Source organism: Notothenia rossii (genome assembly GCF_949606895.1).
Source record: "Notothenia rossii genome assembly, chromosome: 3".
NCBI classification, from domain to species: domain Eukaryota; kingdom Metazoa; phylum Chordata; class Actinopteri; order Perciformes; family Nototheniidae; genus Notothenia; species Notothenia rossii.
The window spans coordinates 24,082,557-24,105,330 of record NC_136901.1 but is presented as its reverse complement, the minus strand read 5'-3'; the positions used below and the strand labels follow the sequence as shown (position 1 = coordinate 24,105,330).

At 43.8% G+C, this 22,774-nt stretch overlaps 1 protein-coding gene across 4 annotated transcripts in view; it reads left to right on the top strand.

Moving 5' to 3' along the window:
- The first annotated feature begins 2,234 nt into the window (after positions 1 to 2,234).
- Positions 2,235 to 22,774, top strand: part of kirrel1a (kirre like nephrin family adhesion molecule 1a) — a 38,188-nt gene continuing 17,648 nt past the window's right edge. Inside the window, exons 1-5 of one of the 4 annotated variants that reach the window (XM_079672376.1) lie at positions 2,235 to 2,552; positions 17,842 to 17,991; positions 22,036 to 22,185; positions 22,264 to 22,421; positions 22,513 to 22,663. In XM_079672376.1, coding sequence (XP_079528502.1) covers positions 2,507 to 2,552; positions 17,842 to 17,991; positions 22,036 to 22,185; positions 22,264 to 22,421; positions 22,513 to 22,663 — 655 coding nt within the window. In that variant the 5' untranslated portion in view covers positions 2,235 to 2,506. The remainder of the gene's footprint in view (positions 2,553 to 17,841; positions 17,992 to 22,035; positions 22,186 to 22,263; positions 22,422 to 22,512; positions 22,664 to 22,774) is intronic. The other 3 variants (XM_079672375.1, XM_079672378.1, XM_079672377.1) reach the window with 3 other exon arrangements.

Genomic DNA, 22,774 nt, shown 5'->3' with positions numbered 1-22,774 from the left:
CTCTTTGGTGGAAATCAAAAAAGTTGTATTTAAAGAAGATTCCGGGTTGCGAAGTTTCAGAATAAAAGCGTCGATTACGAAGATATACTAATACGCCATTAACTGTGGCTGCAACTTTTATTTTTAAACGGGACCTCTAGACTTCCGGTTGTACGCCAGCTAACTTGACTCATCTATGAGGGACTCACACCCCAGGGTATATCAACAGCGCCCTCTGGTGGTCGCACTCGGAACTACCAACATGTCGGCTCAGAGTGGTCCTGATGCTGCGGGATGCAGAGTAGCGATATGAGAGGCTCCATGAATGAAAACGGTGCCAGGCACAGGATATCCTGGCGCAGTCTCTGTGGCGCAATGGAATAGCGCGCTGGACTTCTAATCCAGAGGCTCCGGGTTCGAGTCCCGGCAGAGATGAGTCACTCTGTGTGCCACACGGCAGACCTGCGGTCACTTTTATCAGATGTAAAGGATCAGGGTGATTTTTTGGTAGCAGATGCTTTTAAATGATCATAACTGTGCGCACAATATTGAGAGCTGTAGTGTGTCAAGTGAAACACTCCCCATCCCATTCCTTCTATGCTGTACTCTATTCTGTTACATTTTTATAGCAAATACAATTCTGAGTTTGTATTCCAAACCTGATTTCATTAGGTTTACTCATGCACGCCTCCTTGTTACATGATAACCTACAATTCCTTTTCTCTCCCTATACAATCCTTACTATACATTATTTTCTCATGTTGATTCTCCTTCTAGAGCTAGCTCTCCGAACAATTTTATTTGACATCTTAACAGGAGTAAATTAAAATGAAACTATTATTCTATGGATACTAATTTTCTCAAACAAACCACGTTATTCATTTATAATGTTTAAATGTGATATTACTTGTATTTATTAACAGCCTTCCTGCAGACTATTATGAAGCTTTAATGGTGTAAACAAACCAATTAAGTTAAAAATACAATTTTTAAATGAGTGCACCTAGAATCCTTGACAGCATGTTGGGAACATCAGATATTGTGGGATTATCGCCCCAGTCCCTCTTGGTGCTCTGTCACTGTCGTTCTAGGTTCAGGACACCAGGGGTCGCTCCAGCCTCAGCCTGAGGACCGGCTCTCTGCAGACCCACCGAGCTGTGACAGGGAACCATCCCCAAAAATATGTAGCCTACATTATGTGACAGGAATCAGGTCTGTTCATTCATCATGTGCTCGGGCTATTTCTTTCATCATAGTGACATCACTACCTTGCCCCACTAAATTGGGAATATCATTTTAAGAAGTAATAATATCTATGAATATTTATTTGGTACTTTGTACTCCTACATCTCACTACCCTACTTAGGAATCTCCTGCAATACATTTTCCTTATATTGAGCTTTCTAACATGTGACAATGACATTATGGTTAATTAAATTGAGTGACAACTGAGTTTGCTGTCTTCTATTTAACATAATTAAGTGTGACATCACCATAATAGACATTTCAGGCCTACATTATAGAAATAGGAGGATTCTGTTATTGTAGAGGTGAGTTAGAGTATCTAGAATGACTTCATGTCCTAATGTCACATTGTGACAAGAAACAAAGCAGTACCGACCACAGCAAATGTGTCAAAAAATGATTATGCCTTTCTAAGCTTGTTTATTGTTAAGTTAATTTTTTACTTCATAATGTGTTTGTTTGCCGGTGTGCAAGATCCAGGGGCAAAGGGAAAAGGGGGGGGCATTGCTGTGGTGCTGCTGACGTGAGAGAGAGAGAGGGGGAGAGAGAGAGGAATGCCCCGTTAATGAGAATATGACGTCAAGTCAGAGAGATTACAGCGAAGACAACACCGGAAGTAGAGCTTGGTTGCACGGGTTGCATTGTTTGAACTTTTATTCCGATGTATTTGTCAGGTAGCTAACGAATCTCTGGTTTACAGTACAACATCAACATGTGTCATCCTTATAAGTGGGTTTTTTCAGGACTGTACGCTTTTATTTTGATTAAAATGGTCTTTATTTTCTAAGAATATTAGTTTTATTATTTTCTATATGGAGGTGGCTCTCACAAGGGCAGGACAGGACTATAGTATATTGAAGCTATCAAATATAATATCTAATTGTACGAATACAGCATTTATTGATAATATATCGTCAATTATTATTAACTGATGTTCATTCCTCAACATCTGTTTCAAATGTATCATCTTGTTCAATGTGCGTTTTATTTTGAAGGGGACGACCGGATGTTTCCGGTGTTACTCCTTGTTGCTTGCTGCCCCAGTGAAGAGTAGAAAACGGACTGTCGCTGGAGAGCAAAGAAGAAGAGAGGGGTGAAAAAAGCAGTGAAATGGTATAAAAGCTGAGCAAGTCCACGCCGAGACAGGGGACAAACGAGGAGGGACGACGCAGGAGGATTATTGTTCTTTATCTAATTATTACCAAAGTCAGAAAACTCCCGCTTTTTGATGCTGTCCTCACGGAGGTTTGAGCCAATAACGGACTTATTGGTCGGCTGAACCATGCAGAGGCTGCTGCTCCTGAGTTTGGTGTTGAGTTTTCAAACTGGTAAGTCTGCATTAGCTTTTTTTTCTGCATTACACACGGTGAATACTCTTTGATAGTGTCAATATTGTGCGAGGGTTTAACACAGTTGTATTTCTCATAAAGTGTGTGTTCCGAAAAAGGCATAAAACATGATTTCACAGCATTCCCGCAGCAATGGATCACCTTAGGCGGCGTGTGTGCGCGCGTGCATGTAAGTATGAGGGCGCGTGTGACTGCGTGTCCGCACCGCAGCAATGGATCACCACACTTTTTTTTTGGTGCGAATTATCATTGTCGCGCGCCTCTGTCCGCGTGCGAAAACGTGCGTGCGTCCAACTTGAGTATTACTGCTGCATGCGCGTGCCCACGAGTCTTAATGACCTTTTGCATATGACAAGCCCTCGCGGTGCCGCTTTTCAGACGTGCCGTGGTGAGACGCTGAGGACGTGACGGGAATGACAGTGATTGACCAGCGCTGCTCTACATGCCAGCAGCACTTCCACACTGCTATAGCATCTGAATGGCTTGTCAGTCAATCACACCACTGCCACCAGCCTCTGTAGGGGTTCTGTATCCCCCTCCCACCTAACCCTTCTACTGTCACTGTGTCCTACCTGTGACACAAAGCCCATCTCCACCCTCTCGATTGCCTGTGCACAATGAGGCATGTGCAGCAACAACAGCCCATGCATCTGCCCCCCCCCCCCCCCCCCTCCATACCTGTGGGGTGCCAGGTAGGCTTATGATAATCGCAGCAAGTTTCTGGGAGACAGGAGGATGAGGATGAGGATGGTTGTAATTTCTATAAGCGACTTGTTTGATCGAGGCATGTTTGGCGTCGTGGCCACCCAGCCGCAGCAAACCTCCCTTTTTTTTCCTCCTATTGTCTACCTTGGGTGACCGAGGAGCGTGCACGACTGGCCGGCCAGTAGACCACTTCATCATAGGTAGGGGGCGTGTTCGGAGAAGGTATGGAAAAGGATGATGTCACCCTGTCTGCCAGGCTTTGAATCGCTCATCCAGGCTTGTCATGCTCAGCATCCACCCATAGTGCATTGTTGAATGTTCCTGGAAGCCCACCACAATCTATATATGCAGGATGCTTCTCTACAACAAATACAGCGCTCCTAGAATCCACAAAATGACACAATCCGGCATTGTCGCAACACACAAACACACAGAACCCCATGCTCCCGCCACGAGACCCCTACTGTCACATGCTGTTGCCCTGTTTGTCCACTCATAAAGCGTTCATTCCACATGACTAGTTCCGCAACACTTTGCAGATGTGAATAAACGCACAGACACACACAGCCCATTTACATGTGTGAAGCCATGTGTCCCATTGTCTGTTGTTGCCTTGTTACAACTGTGTAATCCATCATTACTCCATGTTGGGATCTCAAGCACAAAGACATTTGCTCTCAAAGGCTTTCCCGGAGACGAGATTAGGAGGCTGCAAATGGGGCTTGGTTTCTTTCAGTAAGATTGTAAATGGTGTAATAAATGTAACGTCTCAATTGTTGCACTGTGGTCATTTGGCTTTGAAAACATTAAAGGAGTAAACTGAAATGAATAGAACCCTCGAAAGAGATAATACCAAGGTTTGGGAGCAGACATTTATCTCTTCATTAGACAAGTAAAACAGTATTCCATGGCCTGCAATTTGCACACATGTAATTGCCTAGCAGTGCTAATGATTGGATGGTTATTAGTCGAGCAGCTAATTAAAGCGGTGAATGTTTTCCAGTTCTTTACCAGCAACACCATTGGAGTGATTGATTCGGTATCCCAGCCTGGTATCTACAAACCAACATGGTAATAAGTCGCAAGCAAGCGGCACCTTTAATGCAGCTGTTAAATGTTACTACATAATCAATCATTGCAAACACACGCCTTTCACTTCCTAATGAGGCGGTTGGACTTGGAGCACTGCACCTACAGCCCATAGGCTCGAATGCTGACTCGGACAAAGGCTCCGGTGCAGGTGTGCCATTTGTCAGCCTCCGTCCTTTTGTGAAGACGGAGGCCATGAGCTGCTGCTGCCCAACTGCACGCTCCGACCCTGAATCACGCAGCCGAGCGGTGAATCACAGACCTCAGACGGATTCCTGTGTTGGGCTCACAAAGAAAATATCCAGATATTTGAAGAGTCAGCTATTAAGAGGGGCTTTTACAGCCCCAGAAAAGAAAGGGTGCTTAAGAGTTGATCTGCAAAGTTGTGGCTCTATTATTACTATACTGTCTGTGCAATGTTTATGACTCTGTAAAAGGGAACAATGAAGACTTAGAAAAGCCTCATAAAGACTCCAGTGGGATACTAGAAGTGCTGATTTCCATTTTTTGATGCATCTGGCCAGTTTCTTTCTGACACTTGTATCTAAATAAATGCTGTTATATCTGAAGTGACTGTTCGGCAAACAAACCTTGTTTTTGTCTTTTTACAAATAAAAAAAAAAGCTGATTAGTTTGTTAGCTAATCTCACAAAGCCAGTCCTCCGCTTCATTAAGCTCATGCAGATGCACTAATGTTGGTTAGAAAGGGATGGGAACATTGTGGGCAGTAATAACCACTAAAAGTGCACTTGGGAGAAGTAGTTTCTGCTCAGATAATGGCTACGAGGGATTTAAACATGAGCAGTACTATCTACTGTGGCTAATGAAGAAAAAAGTGCTACCCTACAGAAACTCAAACCCTTCAAGAAACTTCAATGAGGATCTTGTGGATTATACATTTATAGAATTATTTATAGCGCCACGGACCTTTCTGCCATGGTTTCAAGGCTAACGAACCATTCTGTGGTGCTATACTGAACGCTTTCCGGCGTGCAGTGTAGATTTGGAGTGACACATGTAGCGAGGCAGAAGTCTGTTTTTAATTTTCTGATCCCAGCGAGCGAGATATGGCTCTTTGGTGCATCCTACCGTTTAAACACGAATTGAGGTCACGATTTTTACGGGATCTGAATGATGCATTTTACCGAAAAAACCCATCTCTAATTGACATCAGCCACTGAAAGCAATCACTGAACCAGCTGTAAAGCTCAATCTGGGAATGGAGCCCATGATGTTATAATGTACATCCACGCCTGTTGTTCCCCATTGGGTTCCATTCAATCAACAAATTCTTAGGATTTCCATCCCAGCGTGTGTTTGTCAATGTGTGACACGCTGATTGCTTTTCTCTTCATATGTTTGTTTAAGGGCATTCCTTTGGACACGAGTGTCATGTCATGCTTTTTGAAGTGGCGTTTGTGCAAAGAACTGCCGCTAGCACGCCTACTTTGAAATGTTCGAGTGAAAACCTGATAGGGTACGGAATAATTAAGTCATTATCAAACTTGTGGTCGCCGATAAATTCAACAAAAAGTGTACACACATTTCCTTTGAGCGATCCTTACCAGCTACGTGTTTATCAAGTGAAGCCCCAGGATTTAAAGTCCCCGTATGCAGTTTGTGTTTGACAGGCCGGGGGGCATCTGAGTTACAAAAAGACGTCGGAGAAAAAACCCACATCCCCTTAAAAAAAATTCTTTATTCAGAGCCCCCCGAGCAAGAAGGGAACACTTCATCACATCTGACTGAATCTATTGGCGTTGTTTTCGGCCACATTCTGCAGCGAGGACCAATTTGGGGTGAGGTAGAGGGGGGTGGGGCCAGAAAAAAGTTGTTTTGGGGAGAAGTGGAGGGAGACAAAGAGGGCTAGTCTTGCGGGCAGGTGGGTGAAGCCTGATGGAGAGTGATTAGAGTTTGTTTTAAAGGTGGTGAGGTGGAGGGGGGAGCAGCATTGTAGTGTGGGTAGAGAGAGTGTGCTGGAAGAAAAGGAGTGAGGGGACTAGGATGAAGGAGGAGGAGGAGGGGGGTGGGGGGGGAGTGGTCAGGAGGCCAGCGGCGGAGAGAAAAGGACTATTACTCAGGCCTGACTGCTCCCTCAGTAGTGACAGTGGAGCTGCTCATTCAGACAGAATATGGTCGTGGCTGGTTCAAAGACTATATTTGCGCAAGAATCTGTAGCGATTGCCCCCCCCCTATCTGAGGTGCCAGCCGAGCCCCCCCCTGCCCCGTGCCCACCGAGGTTAATTGGCACTAATCGGTGTCGCTGTTAACTTTTATTCTTAGCCTCCCAACATGAGCCTTTTTATGCTTACCAAAGTTCATTCTTTCTGTCCCCTCCTGGACTTTATTTTTTCTCCCAATCTGACTCTTTTTTCCTCTCCTCCCGCCCCCCAACCCCCCCACCCCCCTCCCCATTACTTCTTTCCATCTACCCCTTTCTCTCCCTTGCTCTCTAATAAGTTCCAGATGTGGTTCATGCATTCCTCTGGTCGGTGGAGAGAGAAAGAGAAGCGGGGAGGGGGGGGGGGGTATGAGTGGAAGGAGAAGGGGGGGGGGGTGCGGTGGGGGAGGGGACAGGAGTAGAAGCACATGAATTAAAACAGGGAGCGCATGATGAGGAAGAGGAGGCCGTGTACTGTAACACACACACGGATAACATGCGAGCAGAGGTTGGGAGATTGGATGTGTGTGTGTGTGTGTGTGTGTGTGTGTGTGTGTGTGTGTGTGTGTGTGTGTGTGTGTGTGTGTGTGTGTGTGTGTGTGTGTGTGTGTGTGTGTGTGTGTGTGTGTGTGTGTGTGTGTGTGTGTGTGAGAGCGAGCGTGTGTTTAAAGGGATGGGGGAGGGGGGATGTTGGTCCTGTAACCTCAAAAGTTTGTGGACATTCTCCTCCTCCTCCTCCTCCTCCTCCTCCTCCTCCTCCTCCTCCTCCTCCTCCTCTTCCTCTGTCTTTCTTCCCCCCTCCTCCTCGCCCCCTCCCTCCGCAGGAATGTGGCCGACGCTGATGATGTCACTTCATTTCTCCGCTCTCCCAGTTTCTGCTCCTCAACAGGGACAGAGCAGAGGGAGAGATGGGGGGGGGGCTCAACTTACTCCATCCATCTTTCCTTTACGATAACATTAGGGTCAGCCGTCCAACCACATCGGTTACCACAGCACGGCAATGCTCGCCGTCCCCTTGCCATGTAATGGAACAGCCTGCAGGCTAATTTGTAGCCAACTACAAATAATGAGTGAGCCATCTCTTAGTATTAATAATCATCAATGGCCTTGAAATCCAGTCATTAAAACCATTATGTTCAGATGCAGTATTTTGTCAAAGACGGCCACTGTCAACCTAATACCATACCCTTGAGGCTTACCTTGACCCCATGGTTTTATGTCCAGATAGTTTACATCTTGTGTAGTAGATGAAAGATGGCCAGGGGTATAAATATTCCGCTGTAAAAGGCCCCACTCTTATGGTTTCATGATTTCCATGGCTGCAGGGATTCTTGCAGCCTCAAAAGCATTAGTGAGGTCCAACAGTGATATTGGGGAATAGGAGCTGGCTCACAGTTAGCGTTCCAGGCTATCCCATAGCTGCATGATAGGGTGTGGGCCAGGGAAGTTCTTCCACACCAATTAGGAAAAACATTTTTGAATTGACCTGGTTTTATTTGCACAGGAATCATTGTCCTGCTAAAAGTTTAAAAGCAAACTATTGTCTAAAATGTAACTGTATATTCTAATTTAATAGCAACAACATTTGTTCAATCATAAAAAGTCAATCATGGCTTTGCTAAAAAGTTTTTGTTTTACATTTGTCTAATGAGTGGACATTGGAATAGCCGTTTTTTTCTGAAGCCTTCCAAATGCTTTAAAATGTAAAAGGCCACACTAGTCAACCCAGATTTATTATCCCCCCGCTCTCTTTGCTTTTCTCGTCACTAAGTGTGTTTGCCATAAACAAAGAAGCCTCCTCTTCAAAGCGACAGTATGCACTTGTGGCGATATTGGCGAGGGGGCTTTGTATTAATATTACTTCACTAGAAGAGGTCAATGCCCCGGGCTTTTATTGGACGGTTTGTGACAGATGACATTGCAAGAAGCTACAGTACATACCAATACAATTAAATTACACTGGATTGAATTAAAGCAGACCTTGGGGGAGATGATTTATCTGTGGCACGCTGCTTGTAAAATTGTCCCGCTGGATTCCATTACTGTGCTTTACTGTAACGTGAGGTGGACCATCTGAAAGCTGTCTCAGTTGACGGTGGGTGTGTTTACTTACTGGATCACGTGGCATTTGGAGTGGCTTTAGGAATGGGTCGCTGCCCAAAATCAATTGGGAACCACTGCCTTGAATGATCGATTAATTATGATATCGATCGTGCCAGTTGAATTATTTGGCGACCCCTGTGCTACAAGCTACAGAGCACTCTGATACTGCAGAATAGCAGCTTGATATGTATGTATCCCCTTGTTCAAGCTTATCCAGAGGACAGCTATTGTTAGTTATGGTCACCCTTGGTTACAGCGGAGTATTCTTTGTCAGCCGCGCAGCATGTTGGCCGCACAAAGGCTTGTGGATTACCAGCGTCGGGCCGGCTTTCCATCGCTTGAGCATATTCATGTGCCCTTAATGTGTCAGATGCCTCGTCCATGAATTATCATATTATCCACAACTGATCCTGAGGTTGCCATGGCCACTGTGTCTGTCATTGTGTCAGTGGTCCTCACTGGCTGTAGCTATGGTAACAATGTCTGTTACAGAGGTTTGGTACAAATAAAGCTCTTCAGATGTGAAATGTATGATAGGAGCCTCAGGGGATATGAGGGTGGCACAAACACACTCACAAATGAGCGTGCACACCTTGACAGGAGCATATGCGCACATGGTAGTATCAAAATGGACAGACAAAGCACTGGAATAATTTTCCTTCCGCCATTTCCAAATAAACCTGTTTCCACAGCAACCATTTTGATAGAAATGGAAAGAGGGAATGAGATGGAGGAGGAGTGATGGAGGGAAAGAGGGGCAGACATTGAAGGTGGAAAGGTGAAAGGGAATAAGGTTGTTCGTGGAGGGAGGAGTGATCATTTCTAAGTAGATGCCTGCCAGACAAAAGGAAGTGAATGGGGAATGAGAAGGGGGCAAGGCCACAATGGAGATGAAGAAAGAGAGAGGTCGCTGACTGCTAGTAAGGGGGAGGACGGCAAGGTAAGGCGACAGAGGAAGGGAGCGAGCAGGCACACAATGCGGCAAACAAAGGAAGGAGTCTGTGTCTTTCTTTCTGGATCTTTCTGCCCCTGATCTTCCCTCCGCTCCGTCCCCACCTCCAGGAGTCACCTTTGTGTTTGAGTGACACAGTGTCAGCAGGCTCTGTGGGTCGCCTCCTTTCACTCGCTACACATCTATGTCCCTCGCTCCTTCATATAGCGCCGTCACCATAGTTACAGATATTATGGCTGTCCTTTCCAGGCAGCCATGTTGTTGAGAGAAGGCAGGCACAGGTGGTCAAGTTCCCTCATAAATAGAAGGAGAGGCTGAATACATTCAAGTGCTACATGTATAGGTTTGAGCAGGACATTGGTTAATTGATTAGTTGGCTAACATTATTCACAACAATTTGAAAAATGTGAAGTTATTTGACAAAAAAAGCGTTGGTTAGACAAAACAAGATATTTGAAGATGTCACCAGGGCCTCAAGAAAATTACGATTATAGGATCATAATTATTGCGTGTCAATAAATTGTTTACACCATGCATACGTTTATAAAAATGTAAGTAGTAGGGCTGTCACAATAACAGATCTCCACCACAGGATTACCTTGGCCAAAAAAACTCACTATAATTATTATTTTTTATTATCAAGATCGCTCAAAAACAAATTCTATCAGTAACATACATTTCTACCATTGTTCATTGGAACTCTGATATAGTTGGATTATTTACACAATATTATTATAGATATTTATTTATTTCCCCACCATTTGGATCAATAAAGTATCTATCTATCTATCTCAGAATATTTTTATCAGAATACCTTTATTAGTCCCACAGAGGGGAAATTTGCAATCTATATCTATCTATCCATCTATCTATCCATCCATCTAAATAACATATCTAAATTAACATCAATATCGGTATATCGCGAAACCCCTAATTCGAAGGCTACATACATTAAATTGCATGTATACAATTAAAGTGCCTTTTGCTGTCTTGCTTTAAATCAGGGGTGGGGAACCTTTTTCCTCTCAAGGGCCATTTAAATTTTTCCAACATCCTCCGAGGGCCGTACAAATTATTGACCTCTGCTTAAAAATACTAAAATCACAGCCCATTAATTTGGCCTTTCTTTCATGCTGTGCAAAGAAAAAGCAACCTCTCAATCCAGATATCTTACCATGACTCGTGCATGCATTCACGTGCACGGTTGTGGCATGACCACCAAAACAGAATGATTTGGACACAAGATGCAAATGTATTTAGTTTCCTATCCATGGGGACATGATTTAAGTGTGTGGGGGGGGGACCTAACCTCCTCTAGGGGGGTCTGGGAGGATGCTCCCCCGGGAAGATTATTTTTTAAAGGTTGAAGTTTAAAGCATAAATCTGGTGCACTTTGAGAGCAAAATTAGGAGCTCTATGGATACATCTATCAACACCCAGATGAAACAGAACTAGCAGATTTCTTTTTCTTTATGGATATTTTACAAATCACTCCCCTTTCAAACTGTATTCTTGTTTATTAATAACAAGTTGTTTACTGTCATATAGCATTTTATACCTGTTTACCTTATTCTCTTATTTTTTTATAATAACTATAATGATCATATAAAGAAGTGCCTTTACCTCACTGGTTGGAGAAAAAGCTTCTTATATTCGTTAGCATAGCTAGCTAACCAGATGCTAATAACAACTAAGTTATTGACTATGATCTGTATGACAGAAGAACAGATCGCCACTGGGCTTTCAACTAAAGACACAGCCACGCAGAAACTGCGGCATGTGTACGGCTCCTTATGGGTACTGACATTTTTGGAAGTGCCGGAGCGGCGTTATGGTGCTCTCCGTCAGAAATACACCCCTATCAGACGAGACATATACCACGTGATGACACGATAGGCTCGTGTTGAGTTCAAGGACCCTGACCTTGGCCAGGAAAAACAGGCACTCGCTTGTTTAATTTTTTTGCGGTCTTGATTTCTTTAATTTTTTTCTTTTTTGCGTGTGCTCATAAATTACCTCGAGGGCCGTACCAAATGGTCTCGCGGGCCGTATACTGCCCGGGGGCTGCAGGTTCCCCACCCCTGCTTTAAATCCTTGAATCTCTCTCACAGCTTTTTAGGAGCCTAATAGGGCTGCACGATTTGGGGAAATAATCTAATTGTGATTTTTCTGACAGATATTGCGATTGCGATTCAATTTACGATATTTGTTTTTAAGCGACCCAACGGAAGTTTATTGTAAAATGCGGCCATATCTCCGGCTAGGAAGGTTGCATCAACATGCTCCCGTCTCTAGCACCCCCACAGCCCAAGCTACGACTGAAAGAACTAAACTTACATGAAACTTCTGTTGGGTTGCTTTAAAGTCAAGCTTCAGTTTAAGATTCAACCTGTAATAGATGTAAAACATTTGATGGAGCATTACTAACCTGACTCAGATGGTTTGTTTCACCAAACCATCTAGGAAAGCTCCATTGGAAGCCATTTGGAAAAGTATTTCAAAAATACTTGGCAGGTGATTGGATCAACCTGTCTATCACCTACTATCATGGGCCACTTCTGATTGGTTAATAATGACTGGTACATGTGGAGCACAGCTGATTGGTGTGGATGACTGACACACAAGAAAAAAAATCACAGGCTTTGTGATTTGATAATTGCATCCTTTCAAATCACGATTTAAAATCGATTAATCGTTCAGCCCTACAGCCTAAACAAACATTTGTGATTTAAAGTTTTCTGAATTAAAAAGGAACCTAGAAGATAAGTCCAGGAGTAAATCCAAAGGCTCTCATGCGTCGTCCTGAGAGATGCACAAATCGGACTGACTGATGGCCTGACACAAATATGTATTATGTACAGTTATGTACAGAAAAAAGGGGGCCAAAGTCCGTACCGCATGGCTCCTAACGGCTCGTCTAAAATACAGGCATCGAAAAATGCTTTCAACGCTTCGCCCATTCACTTGAATGAAGAATGGAAGATTAGTAGAAACATTTTTATCTTCGCCAAACTGCATTGTGGGGAGCATGGCATGGCTTTGCAAGCATCACGAGCATCTATCGGCATCAAAAGTTGAACAATGTTCAACTTTTGAGGCTCGATGCTTGGCATCAGCCAATCAAATCCCGTTTATGCAATTCCCGCCAGTACAAGCGCTAGCCAATCAAACCGCGTGTATGCTGATACCGCAGGTCTTGACTATTTTCCATATGTTATAAAATGGAGGATAAATTAATCATTGCCGTGGCAAGTGTCCCAGTCCTGCATGACTGTACTCTGTTCACCTACCGGGACCTAAACCGGAGGAACCAGGCATGGCGGGAGGTGGCAGAAACAGCTGGTGAAACTGGTAGGTTTTCAACTGTTTGGGGAGTTTATATCCAGTTTACTTCGTTGAAGAAGCGGGCTTTTTTTTGCTTTGTATGCCGGGGGTGGGCGGGAGATTCCTGATTGGTTGTTTGTCGCCTTGGGCGCGAGAAATCGCCAAGCCTCAGACACGCCCAGCTTCAAGATTTTTTGATGCCTGTAGTGTAGACGGGCCGTAAGGGTGCAACTTTGTCCTGAAACAATGATGTCATCCTCCTCCATTGCACTTCACAGCTCTGTCTGTGTCTGTGGTCCTCGCCGTCTCTTTGTTCCCCTATTCCTGCATCTAATTTTCAGGCTGAGCCCCTCCATCACACCAACACATCGGCCACATGCGGCGCAGATATGGAATTAGACAGATAACAGAATCAATTTGAAGCGGATTGCCTAACAGTGAAGAGATTGTGAAGGGGGGGATGTGAAGGAGAGAAATAATGAGAGACCAGTGCGGCCGCCTGACTATTAATTGAATAGGTGGAAGGAGGATGAGGTCATTGAAAAATGTTTTTTCAGAAAAATGGGTGTACCGAGCGCTGGGGAGGATTTCATCAGACACACAGATGCACGCTCGCAGACACGCTCGTACAGACAGAAAACTTTTTTTGGGCAGTTACTTTACACGTCAGCTGTTGCTATGGTGATGCAAGTCTGTGATCCAGCCGAAGCACGGGATTGGCTAGAGAGGAGCAAGGGAGAGGGAGACAGGGGGACTTTGTTGGTGGGGTACAGAGGGGTACGGGGAGGGGGCCAGACACAAAGATAATTACATCGATGCATAACAATCCATACAAATGCCATTTTATTTAATAGCATCAGATTTAATGATGCCATCAGTGGACCTTTCCCAGAAGCCTCTACTGCATGGCATCACTTCCAACCTCGTCTCCTGTCCCGTAGAGAGGCGAGGCAAGCCTGTATTTAAATGCTGTAAAGTCAGCTTTGACATTCGCCACCTAACAGCAGGGTGTGTGGCAAATTATGAGCAGCGCACTTCCTAAAAATAGCTCCAAACATCTTTGCATGCATATATACCCTTTCAGTCATTTCCAGCAACATATTGACGGTTCATTACCTTGCTATTAAAACACCATCGCATGGTGCGAGAGGTGCACTTAGGCTAAATTGCTGCCGTGGTTAACACTATAGCGGCGTGTGGCCATGAATTTGGTGATTCACCCGGCCAAGCTGTGCGTGCTCGCCTTTGGCTTTGTTTCTGCTTTGACAAGCCGAGGCTGGTGTCACAGTGTCTGCAGGGGCTGTTGTCCTAGGCCCCAGTTTAATCCTAATCCCTTTCCAAACTTTGACTAGGCCATGCTTAATCCTAGACTAAACTGAGACTCACTCCCAAAGGAGATGGAGATGCTCCACTAGCTTGACGGTTTAGCCAGAGCCGTGGTGTAATCCATGTTCAGGAAACAGCCTCTACGTGTCGATTATATGTTTGGGGTTGTGGTTGTGTTTGTGTGTGTGTGTTGACAGGACATGGTTAGCCCATGTGGTAAAGGTTAGGGCATCTGTGCCGCCTTTTTTTGTTTGTGTGTGTGTCCATTTGGTCATGGTCTCAGCTTTTTGTGACCATGGTCTCGCGTGGACAGGGTATTCGGAGTCTCCCGTGGTATCTTGGGGATCAGTGATTCAAAGAAATCAGGACACACTCTAAATTTGTCACTGCAGCATAACCCACATAATGAAAGAATACAAGCTCCCTAGCATACACTCTCCTGTCTTGCCTTTGCTCTGACTGCACCCTGCGCGTACATTTCCTTCTTTAAACACACACACACAAGCACATACACTCATGTTGACAAGTGTTAACGGGGTAATATGGAAATCAGAAAGCGATGAGCCCATGTTTAAATGAGTCAGTGTTTTCAGTCATCAGCCTTTGCATGGGTGTTTTCTCTGCAGATTGTGTAGCCTCCGCTCAGGAGTATTCAGTTTGGATTATGTTTGTGGTTTACTGAGGCAGATGAGGGAATACCTCCAGCTACCATATCTGAGTTGGTGGAGAAAAGGATTTGCTTGCCCTCAGGCTACTGTCAGGGTTGCGGGGTAGTTTAAACCCAGCTCAACTAGCTTAACACCCATGTATGTCTGAGAAAAAGCTCTTTATGCTTTATAAGATTGGTGTAAATTAGTTTCATCAAATTAGGGCGCATACAGGAAATGTAAGCATAAATCTAATCTGTCTGTGATTACCTTTGTTTCTATTGACAGTTTCTCAAAATATCTTGCTGATTATAATTTGGATTCTCCACCTTAATTGCACTACATTATTGCCTCGTGCTATTGCTACAATGGGCTCAGAACATATCTAACTTTACATACCAGATTTCCTAGAAAATCTTAAAACAATCCTATGACATCATAGATTCCAGCGTCGCTTATGATGCATCTTGAGAAAATGGAGCAATATTTTGTTAAGTTTTTTTCCAAGCCAGTCCTTGCCAATTAAAATATTTGAGTTTGGGAGTGTTGGTTGTCGCCTTGGGCTCCGAGAACTCTGTCATTGATTTCGGTTGTTAAAATTTGGGCCAGCTGAAACGTAGCAACTACAGTAATAGTTGAGCTCTAAAAGAATTCCAACACGGCCCTCTTGATAGCCTCTTAAAACTTGTTTTGAAACCTGAAGTGTTTCTCTATAACCTTAAATATTTATGACTAAGTGAGCAACAATTTCAGCAACTACCATTTATTGAGAATAAAACCTTCATATTAAGCTAATCTGTGCTCATTATATGACTAGTCCTTACAAACATTTCCAAATCTATCTTTGGCAGAAAAGTATATTTTTATGTACCCCATCAGCCTCAGTAAGAAGTTGAAAGAGGAAATATTTATTTTGCCTTTTTAAGGTGTTATGTCCTCATCATTTACTAATCACCTCCATGAAACATATGAGATAACACAATTTGAAAAGTGGAACAAACTAACCAGGTTCTAACTTCAGACCAAAATATAGTGTCCATTTGAAAAGTGGGGGAAAAAAAATATGATTTCAGTGTCTTACCATACATTTTACAAATAAAGACTTTGTTACTTATTTGACTTGGTTTTTACTTCCAACCCTTTCAACGCCCATTGTTGTTGTTGCCATGTTGTTTCCTTTGTTTATCCTTATTCACCAATCCAGTTTATTTGGGTGTTCCTCAGGGATCAAATTAAGGGCTGCTATTATCATTATTTTTGGTTCAGCGCTAAATTATTCTAGGTATGCATGCTGCAAAGCTCCCATCTGCATCTGATTCCTTTTTCACTGAGCTTGCTCGCACATCTCCTTTATGTTCAGCATATTAATTCGCTGCACTGTCAGAAGCCATTGTTTTGATTGGTAAGGAAATCTTGTTGCATGACTGGGTTCCATTGTATTATCAGGCATATTGTACCTCTGCAAATCACACCGAATCTGACACAATAAGGGGAAAGTGCATGTCCGAATGAAAGAGGGGAAACATCAGAGATGGGGACCGAGGGTCATGATGCGGAGGCGGGAGGTGGGGTGAGGAGGCATATGGTAGTTGTTAGAAAATAGTGAGTGAGATGGGATTGGGAACCTTCAGAAAAGTGCTGGAGGGCTCAGAGGTAAAAGTGTGAGGGAACGCGAGAGGGAGTGTACGGGAAAAAGGGGGGGGAGTGATACAAATGTGGAGAGAACAAGTGAGAAGGAGAGATGTAAATGGTAGGAGGTGAGGAAAAGGGAGTGAGGGAAAAAGTGAGAGACGGGGAACGGGAGAGAGAAAATGCTGGAGGGCTGGTATTTAATGTGATAAATGAGTTGTGACAGTCCGCCTCTAACCCCCTTCCAACCACCGAGGAGGAGGAACACAGAAATAGAAAGCATTATGGGTAAAAGGACATATACAGCATTATATATGTATATAGAAAGAAGGAGGCACGTACATACTGTAAGAGGAGGCAAGGTAGAGGAGAATCTGTGCAGGCTAAAGGACATTCATAGACAGCATTATAGATGTACAAAGTGAAGGAGGCGAGTGGGGATGCATACATATGGAGGGAAAAGCAGAGAGTGAAGCAAAGCAATTTGGGTAAAGGACATACAACATTATAGAGAGGGAATAAAGGAGAGAGGTAATGGCAGAAGAAGGAGGGGGTGTGCTTTGCAGTATTGGGTTAATGATCCACTGTACGAGAGTCTTTGTGGGAGAAAAATGAACGCAAGAGGCAGGATGGAAAAAATGAAAAAATGTTGCCTCTCATCTATTGTAAGGGTGACATGTCTTCAAGGGACAGCTAATTACAACTTGTCATCATACAGCGTGGGACAATAGCTGAAGCTTTTTAACTCATCGTAGTCGGTCAGTCTGTAGGCCAACTGTAGTGGACTTCTAGAGGGAGAGAGTCTTGTAGACAATGACAACCACTGTAGTTTTGGTTGTGGATTGGAAGCCTGTGTGATGACTCATAGGGAGGAATGAAGAAGGGAGAAACAGAGAGAGGGAGGGTGAGTTTTGAAGAACTAAAAGTCAAGAGCTGGAAGAAAAGCAGTGTGAGAAACCCTATGGCTGAAGTTTCCTGTTTGATCTCCCAGCTCCTGAGTCAGCGTTAACCACGTCCTTCTTCTTTCTTTCTTCTTCTCCAACTATGTTCTGACTCTCTTCTCTGACACCTCCGCCTTGCCATGCCGCTCTTCACTCGGTGGCGGCAGTTAATGGCCGCGAGCCAACGTATGATCAAAGATGGCATTTCATTTCTGCTGGGGGAATGCAGTTTTCGAACAATTAACCATGAAACCGCAGCTACAATAATACGCTATTCAGTTATATGTGGTTGTGGTGATTTCAGAGTCTTTTTCCTGCAATGTGCACACAGTGAAAATGAGAAATTCCCTAACTTATCCTATTCTTCTTTCCCAATTCCTCTTCTCTGCAGTGTGGACGGCGAGGTTCTCTCAGGAGCCGGCAGACCAGTCGGTGGTGCGGGGCCAGAGGGTGATCCTGTCCTGTGTTGTCTTCAACTACTCAGGCATTGTTCAGTGGACCAAAGATGGCTTGGCTCTGGGTATCGGAGAAGACCTCCGGGGTGAGACATCATGCAGCCCCTTCAGGCATCCTTCACTCCGTTCTGCATGTGACTAAGATGGCCTTCTCAAAGCTGATGCTGATACTTTCCGATTGGACCTGCTGATAGGCACATGTTAAAGCTGCATATTTAAAGCTGTAGAAATGTTGGGAATGTTTTAAATGCAACTTTTCAGAGGGTGCAGAGGGAGATTGTTATGTTTGTATTGGCACAGTGTTAATTTCGTCAACGAAAACTATGACGAAAGATGTTCGTCAACGACCTTTTTTACATGACTAAGACGAAACGATGACGAGCTAAAAATAGATTCTTGATAACGAAAACTTTGACGAAATGTATATTTAGTTTTCGTTGACGAGACGAGACGGGACTAAGGTGTTAATGGTGGACTATCGGACATTCAAAATGCAGGGTATTTTCCCCCAATTGTCCGTCTTGTCTGTCAAAATGCATCTTACGTTTCTAACTTGCAATATCATTATTTCCGCTCTCTTCACTCCAGAAGAGCGATCTCCCTGTGTCTCTCTGTGTGCGGGGGGCGGTGCCTAACAGACGCGCTGCAGCGGCACACAGAGATCTGCCGGGGACGGAGCGTTCAGAAGGGAGTGGGACACATGCTGGAGTCCTTCAAGTTTGAATGACTTTGTATACTGCAGGATAGCTTGTGAATTTACTCCAGGTGGAACTAAAGTCTGATTTAACACTTGATTAGATTTCACATCATGCTTACACATCTGTAAAGTAACTAAAGGTATTAAATACATGTTGTGGAGTAGAAAAACAGTAGCAACACATTTAAATACTCCAGTAAAGTACAAGTACCTCAACATTGTACTCAAGTACAGTACAATATTTTAACATAATTATATATATTTCATTTATTTCACATTTAAATAAAGCAATTAATTCGGTTAACAATTTGTTAGTTTTTCCCTTTTAAAAAATAAGAAAAAGTAAATACAAGAATACGTTAAAGTACCGGATCGATAAGCGGTATCGATAAGACTAGTAGTACCGTAGAAAACCTTAACGATACCCATCCCTATTACACAAGTAAAGTGTTAAGAGAGTGAAATGTTGCTTTACGAATGTCAACACTTGATACTGTCACATTGATTCCAATTTCAGATAGGCCTACCTGTATTTGCCTAACTGAATTGGTTTAAAGAGAGAAAATATTTTGACTAAAAGTTGACTAAAATTTAATTTTTCATCGACTAAAAGTAGACTAAAACGTTTTGAGTTTTCGTCGACTAAAACTAGACGAAAACGTTTTGAGTTTTCGTCGACTAAAACTAGACTAAAACTATGAAGGATAGGAATGACTAAAATGTGACTAAACTAATAACCATTTTCGTCTAAAGACTAAGACTAAATCAAAAACAGCTGCCAAAATTAACACTGTATTGGCATGTGCAGCAACAGTTGCAATGCAGAAGGTCAGAGCTCTCTACTGGAACTGTTGCATTTAGAAAGTTACATTTAGAAGTTTGCATAACATTTGGTATTTACATTTTTTGGCGGGACAACCCAGGGATTTCAAACCGCTTGGCACTTGAAAGACTTAAATCCGATTGCCAAATTGAAAGTTGGGCGTAAAAAGGTCTAAAACAGTCTTTATTACAATTTCGTAGGTCTAAAAATGAACACTACTGGTATGTAAATGCAAAATTATTTTTAGGTTAGGATTTTGAATGATGCTTCCAGTTTTTCATTTTTATAAATAATGCTTTTAGATTGCTGCTAGAGCCCTGTTAATACAGATACATAGAAATACCGGGTTTGAACACAGAACAACTTGAAGCGGATTGTAACAGCCCTGCTAACTGCTGTTTCATGTGTTACAGACGTGGAATGGGATTTTCTCAAATACTAAACCCTCTCACAGCATTTTGAAAATCCACGCTCGCCCAGTGTGACATTGCGTGTATGTAGCTGTGAAGGCTAATGTACGCTGACAAAGTGTTTTTGTAGCGAGATTGAGCCAGCAGGGCAGTTTTTGGCCAAGAGATGTGAGAGTTGCTCCTGTTAAATAGCAGCCCCCCTCCCTTCCAGTCACACCATGTTGTGACAAACTGTGCACTTATTTAGGTTGATGTTAACTTTAGCCACCTTCTACACATATCATACAATATTTGATGGGAAAGATCTCCCTCGGGACGAGTGACACCCTTCGACTTGATAAAGGGGCATCACATCATCACCTCTGTCATATAGGCAGAGGGAGACACTGACCGGATAATATCTACTATATACAATTTATTTGTATCGATTCATCAGCTAGCTCACATTCCTTTACGCTGCTGCCCTAAAGGTTCCCTCCAGTTTGTCTTTGCATTTCTTCCCCTCAGAGGAAATGTCCTGTTTTATTTATGAAGCCCCCCCGCTTGTCTGTCTGTCAACAACAATTTGAGGAACTGCTTGTCTGACTTTGATAAAACTTGGGGGAATGGTGGGTCTCATCACTGTGATGCAGCATTTTCTGAATTGTGCTGATTAGCCCAAAGGGGGCTGTGCAATTACTGGTCAAAACAAGTAGGCATATTTTCAACTGATTGGTCCAGAGGGAGACTGGACAATTGGTGACATGCTGAGGCCTTGTTTTTTGTGGATGCTGCAGTTGTTTACCCCACATGGTGTAAATATTCAGTTTTTTTTGTTATTTTGTTTTGCTTATTACAACATTTCCTTTCTTTTCCTCTATTCTCCCATCCTAACTACTGTATGACTTTGCATCAGCTCTTTTGTTTCTTTTTCTAATCATCACCCTCTCCTCCACTGTCTGTCATGCTATTCCTCTGCGACCTCCTCATCTTAGCTCCCTTGTTCCGTCCTCTTCCTCTTGTTCTCCTTCTTTAAGCTGCCTCTGTTGCACTGAGCCCTCTCTCCTATTCTTCATTTAACTTCTCTACCTTGTCTCTCTCTTTACCCTCACCCTGCCTGACACACTCTCAGTTCATGCTCTCCTCTTCCTGACAACCTTTCTCTCCTCCTCTCTGTCCTTGTCTGTCCCTTCTCCATTCTTCCTGTCTCTCCCTCCCTTTTTCTTACTCCTTTCTCTGAATCATATTGTTACTGTAATGGTCCAGTGCTTCAAGCCAAAGCTTTTAAATAGAAACGTGAATGAACACTGGCCGCTTCATGCTCACATACACATACACACGGGTGTGTGTGTGTTTGTGTATGAGCCTCTCTGTCCCTCTCCCCCGCGGTTCTCTGGGCTTTTCATACGCTTTCTCGCTCTCAACATTAGAAATGCAAATGCACGTATATACAAGGCACACATGCACACATGCATGCAGAAACAAGGACACCCAAGGTTAGGCGAGCAGCAGAGCTCAGAGTCTGCACATTGACACGGCACACAGAATTTCACACGCCATCTACGTCTGGGCAGCAAACATGAATTCTGCACCATAGACTGGAGTGGATTTGAGTCCTCTAAAACGTTGCTGTCATAATGCATTCATCTTTTCCCCCCGCCGGTGAGGGAGAGCATGGATGCCACCTAATGGTGAGAATGTACAGCAGTGACACAGCTGTGTGGCGGATGGGGGAAGGGAAGGGAGTACTGAAGAGCAGGGTGTGAGAGTGTGTGTGCATCGTGGAATTGTGTGAATGTGTAGGTTTGGTCATGCATTTGTTGTTGTGCACGTCATCATATCATGTGGTTGTGCATCTCCCTGGTGACATTTAGCCTAATGACGAAAAAGTCATTTTTTTGCTTCATTTGTGACTCAGACCTGATGTTTTCTTACCAGCAGGAACAACCACATGCTGCGTGGTGTCGCATTTTTGAAAATTCTGATACAGACCCCATGGGGATGTTGGGATCCTGTGACGAATTAACAATTTTTGTGTTAAGAGTTCAAATAGGATAGTGACATAAAGTAACCTTCAGCCAGAGAACAACAAGCATAATAGGAATGTAGAATGAGTTTATAAGAAGTGATACATTTAATCAAGACAGTAAGAAAACCTATTTCCTCAAAGTTATTAAGATGATCTAAATCTTAATGTATTTCGTGTGTATGTGTGTTCCAGCTTGGCCCAGGTACCGCGTGCTGCGAGTGCAGGAGCTGGGCCAGTACAACCTGGAGATCCTGTCAGCTGACCTGTCTGATGACTCGCTGTACGAGTGCCAGGCCCCTGATGCTGCCCTGAGGTCCAGGAGGGCCAAACTCACCGTCCTCAGTACGTTTGTGCGCATGTATGTCAGTGCACGTGTCTATATGTGAGAGTGCTTTTAACACTCCTCTCCTCTTGCTCCAGTCCCCCCAGATAACCCGGTGATCGATGGGGGTCCAGAGGTGTTGCTGAATGCGGGGGCGTCCTACAACCTGAGCTGTGTGTCTCGAGGGGCCAAACCGCCTTCTATGATCGAGTGGCTTAAAGATGGGCTGCCTGTAGAGGGGGCTGCCAGCACCACTGTAAGTCTCAAATAGAGACCAGATCCAAGTGTTTCTACAGTACCTGATATGTGTTTAAAACGCTTCATCCATGTGTCCACCCCTTCATCAGGAGGTGCTTCCAGACAGGAAGAGGGTGACCACACGCAGCTACCTGCCCATCCAGCCTGTGGACACCGACACTGGGAGGAACTACAGCTGCGTGGCCACCAACCTGGCTGTTCCCACGGGCAAAATCACAACCGTGTCCCTCAACGTACACCGTAAGCTATTAAATGATATACAGGCAGAAGACGACTTTTACAGAAGAGTATTTGGCCCAGGGTTAAAGTAAAAATAGACAAGGAATATTATTTTATTTGGAATTCCAAGTG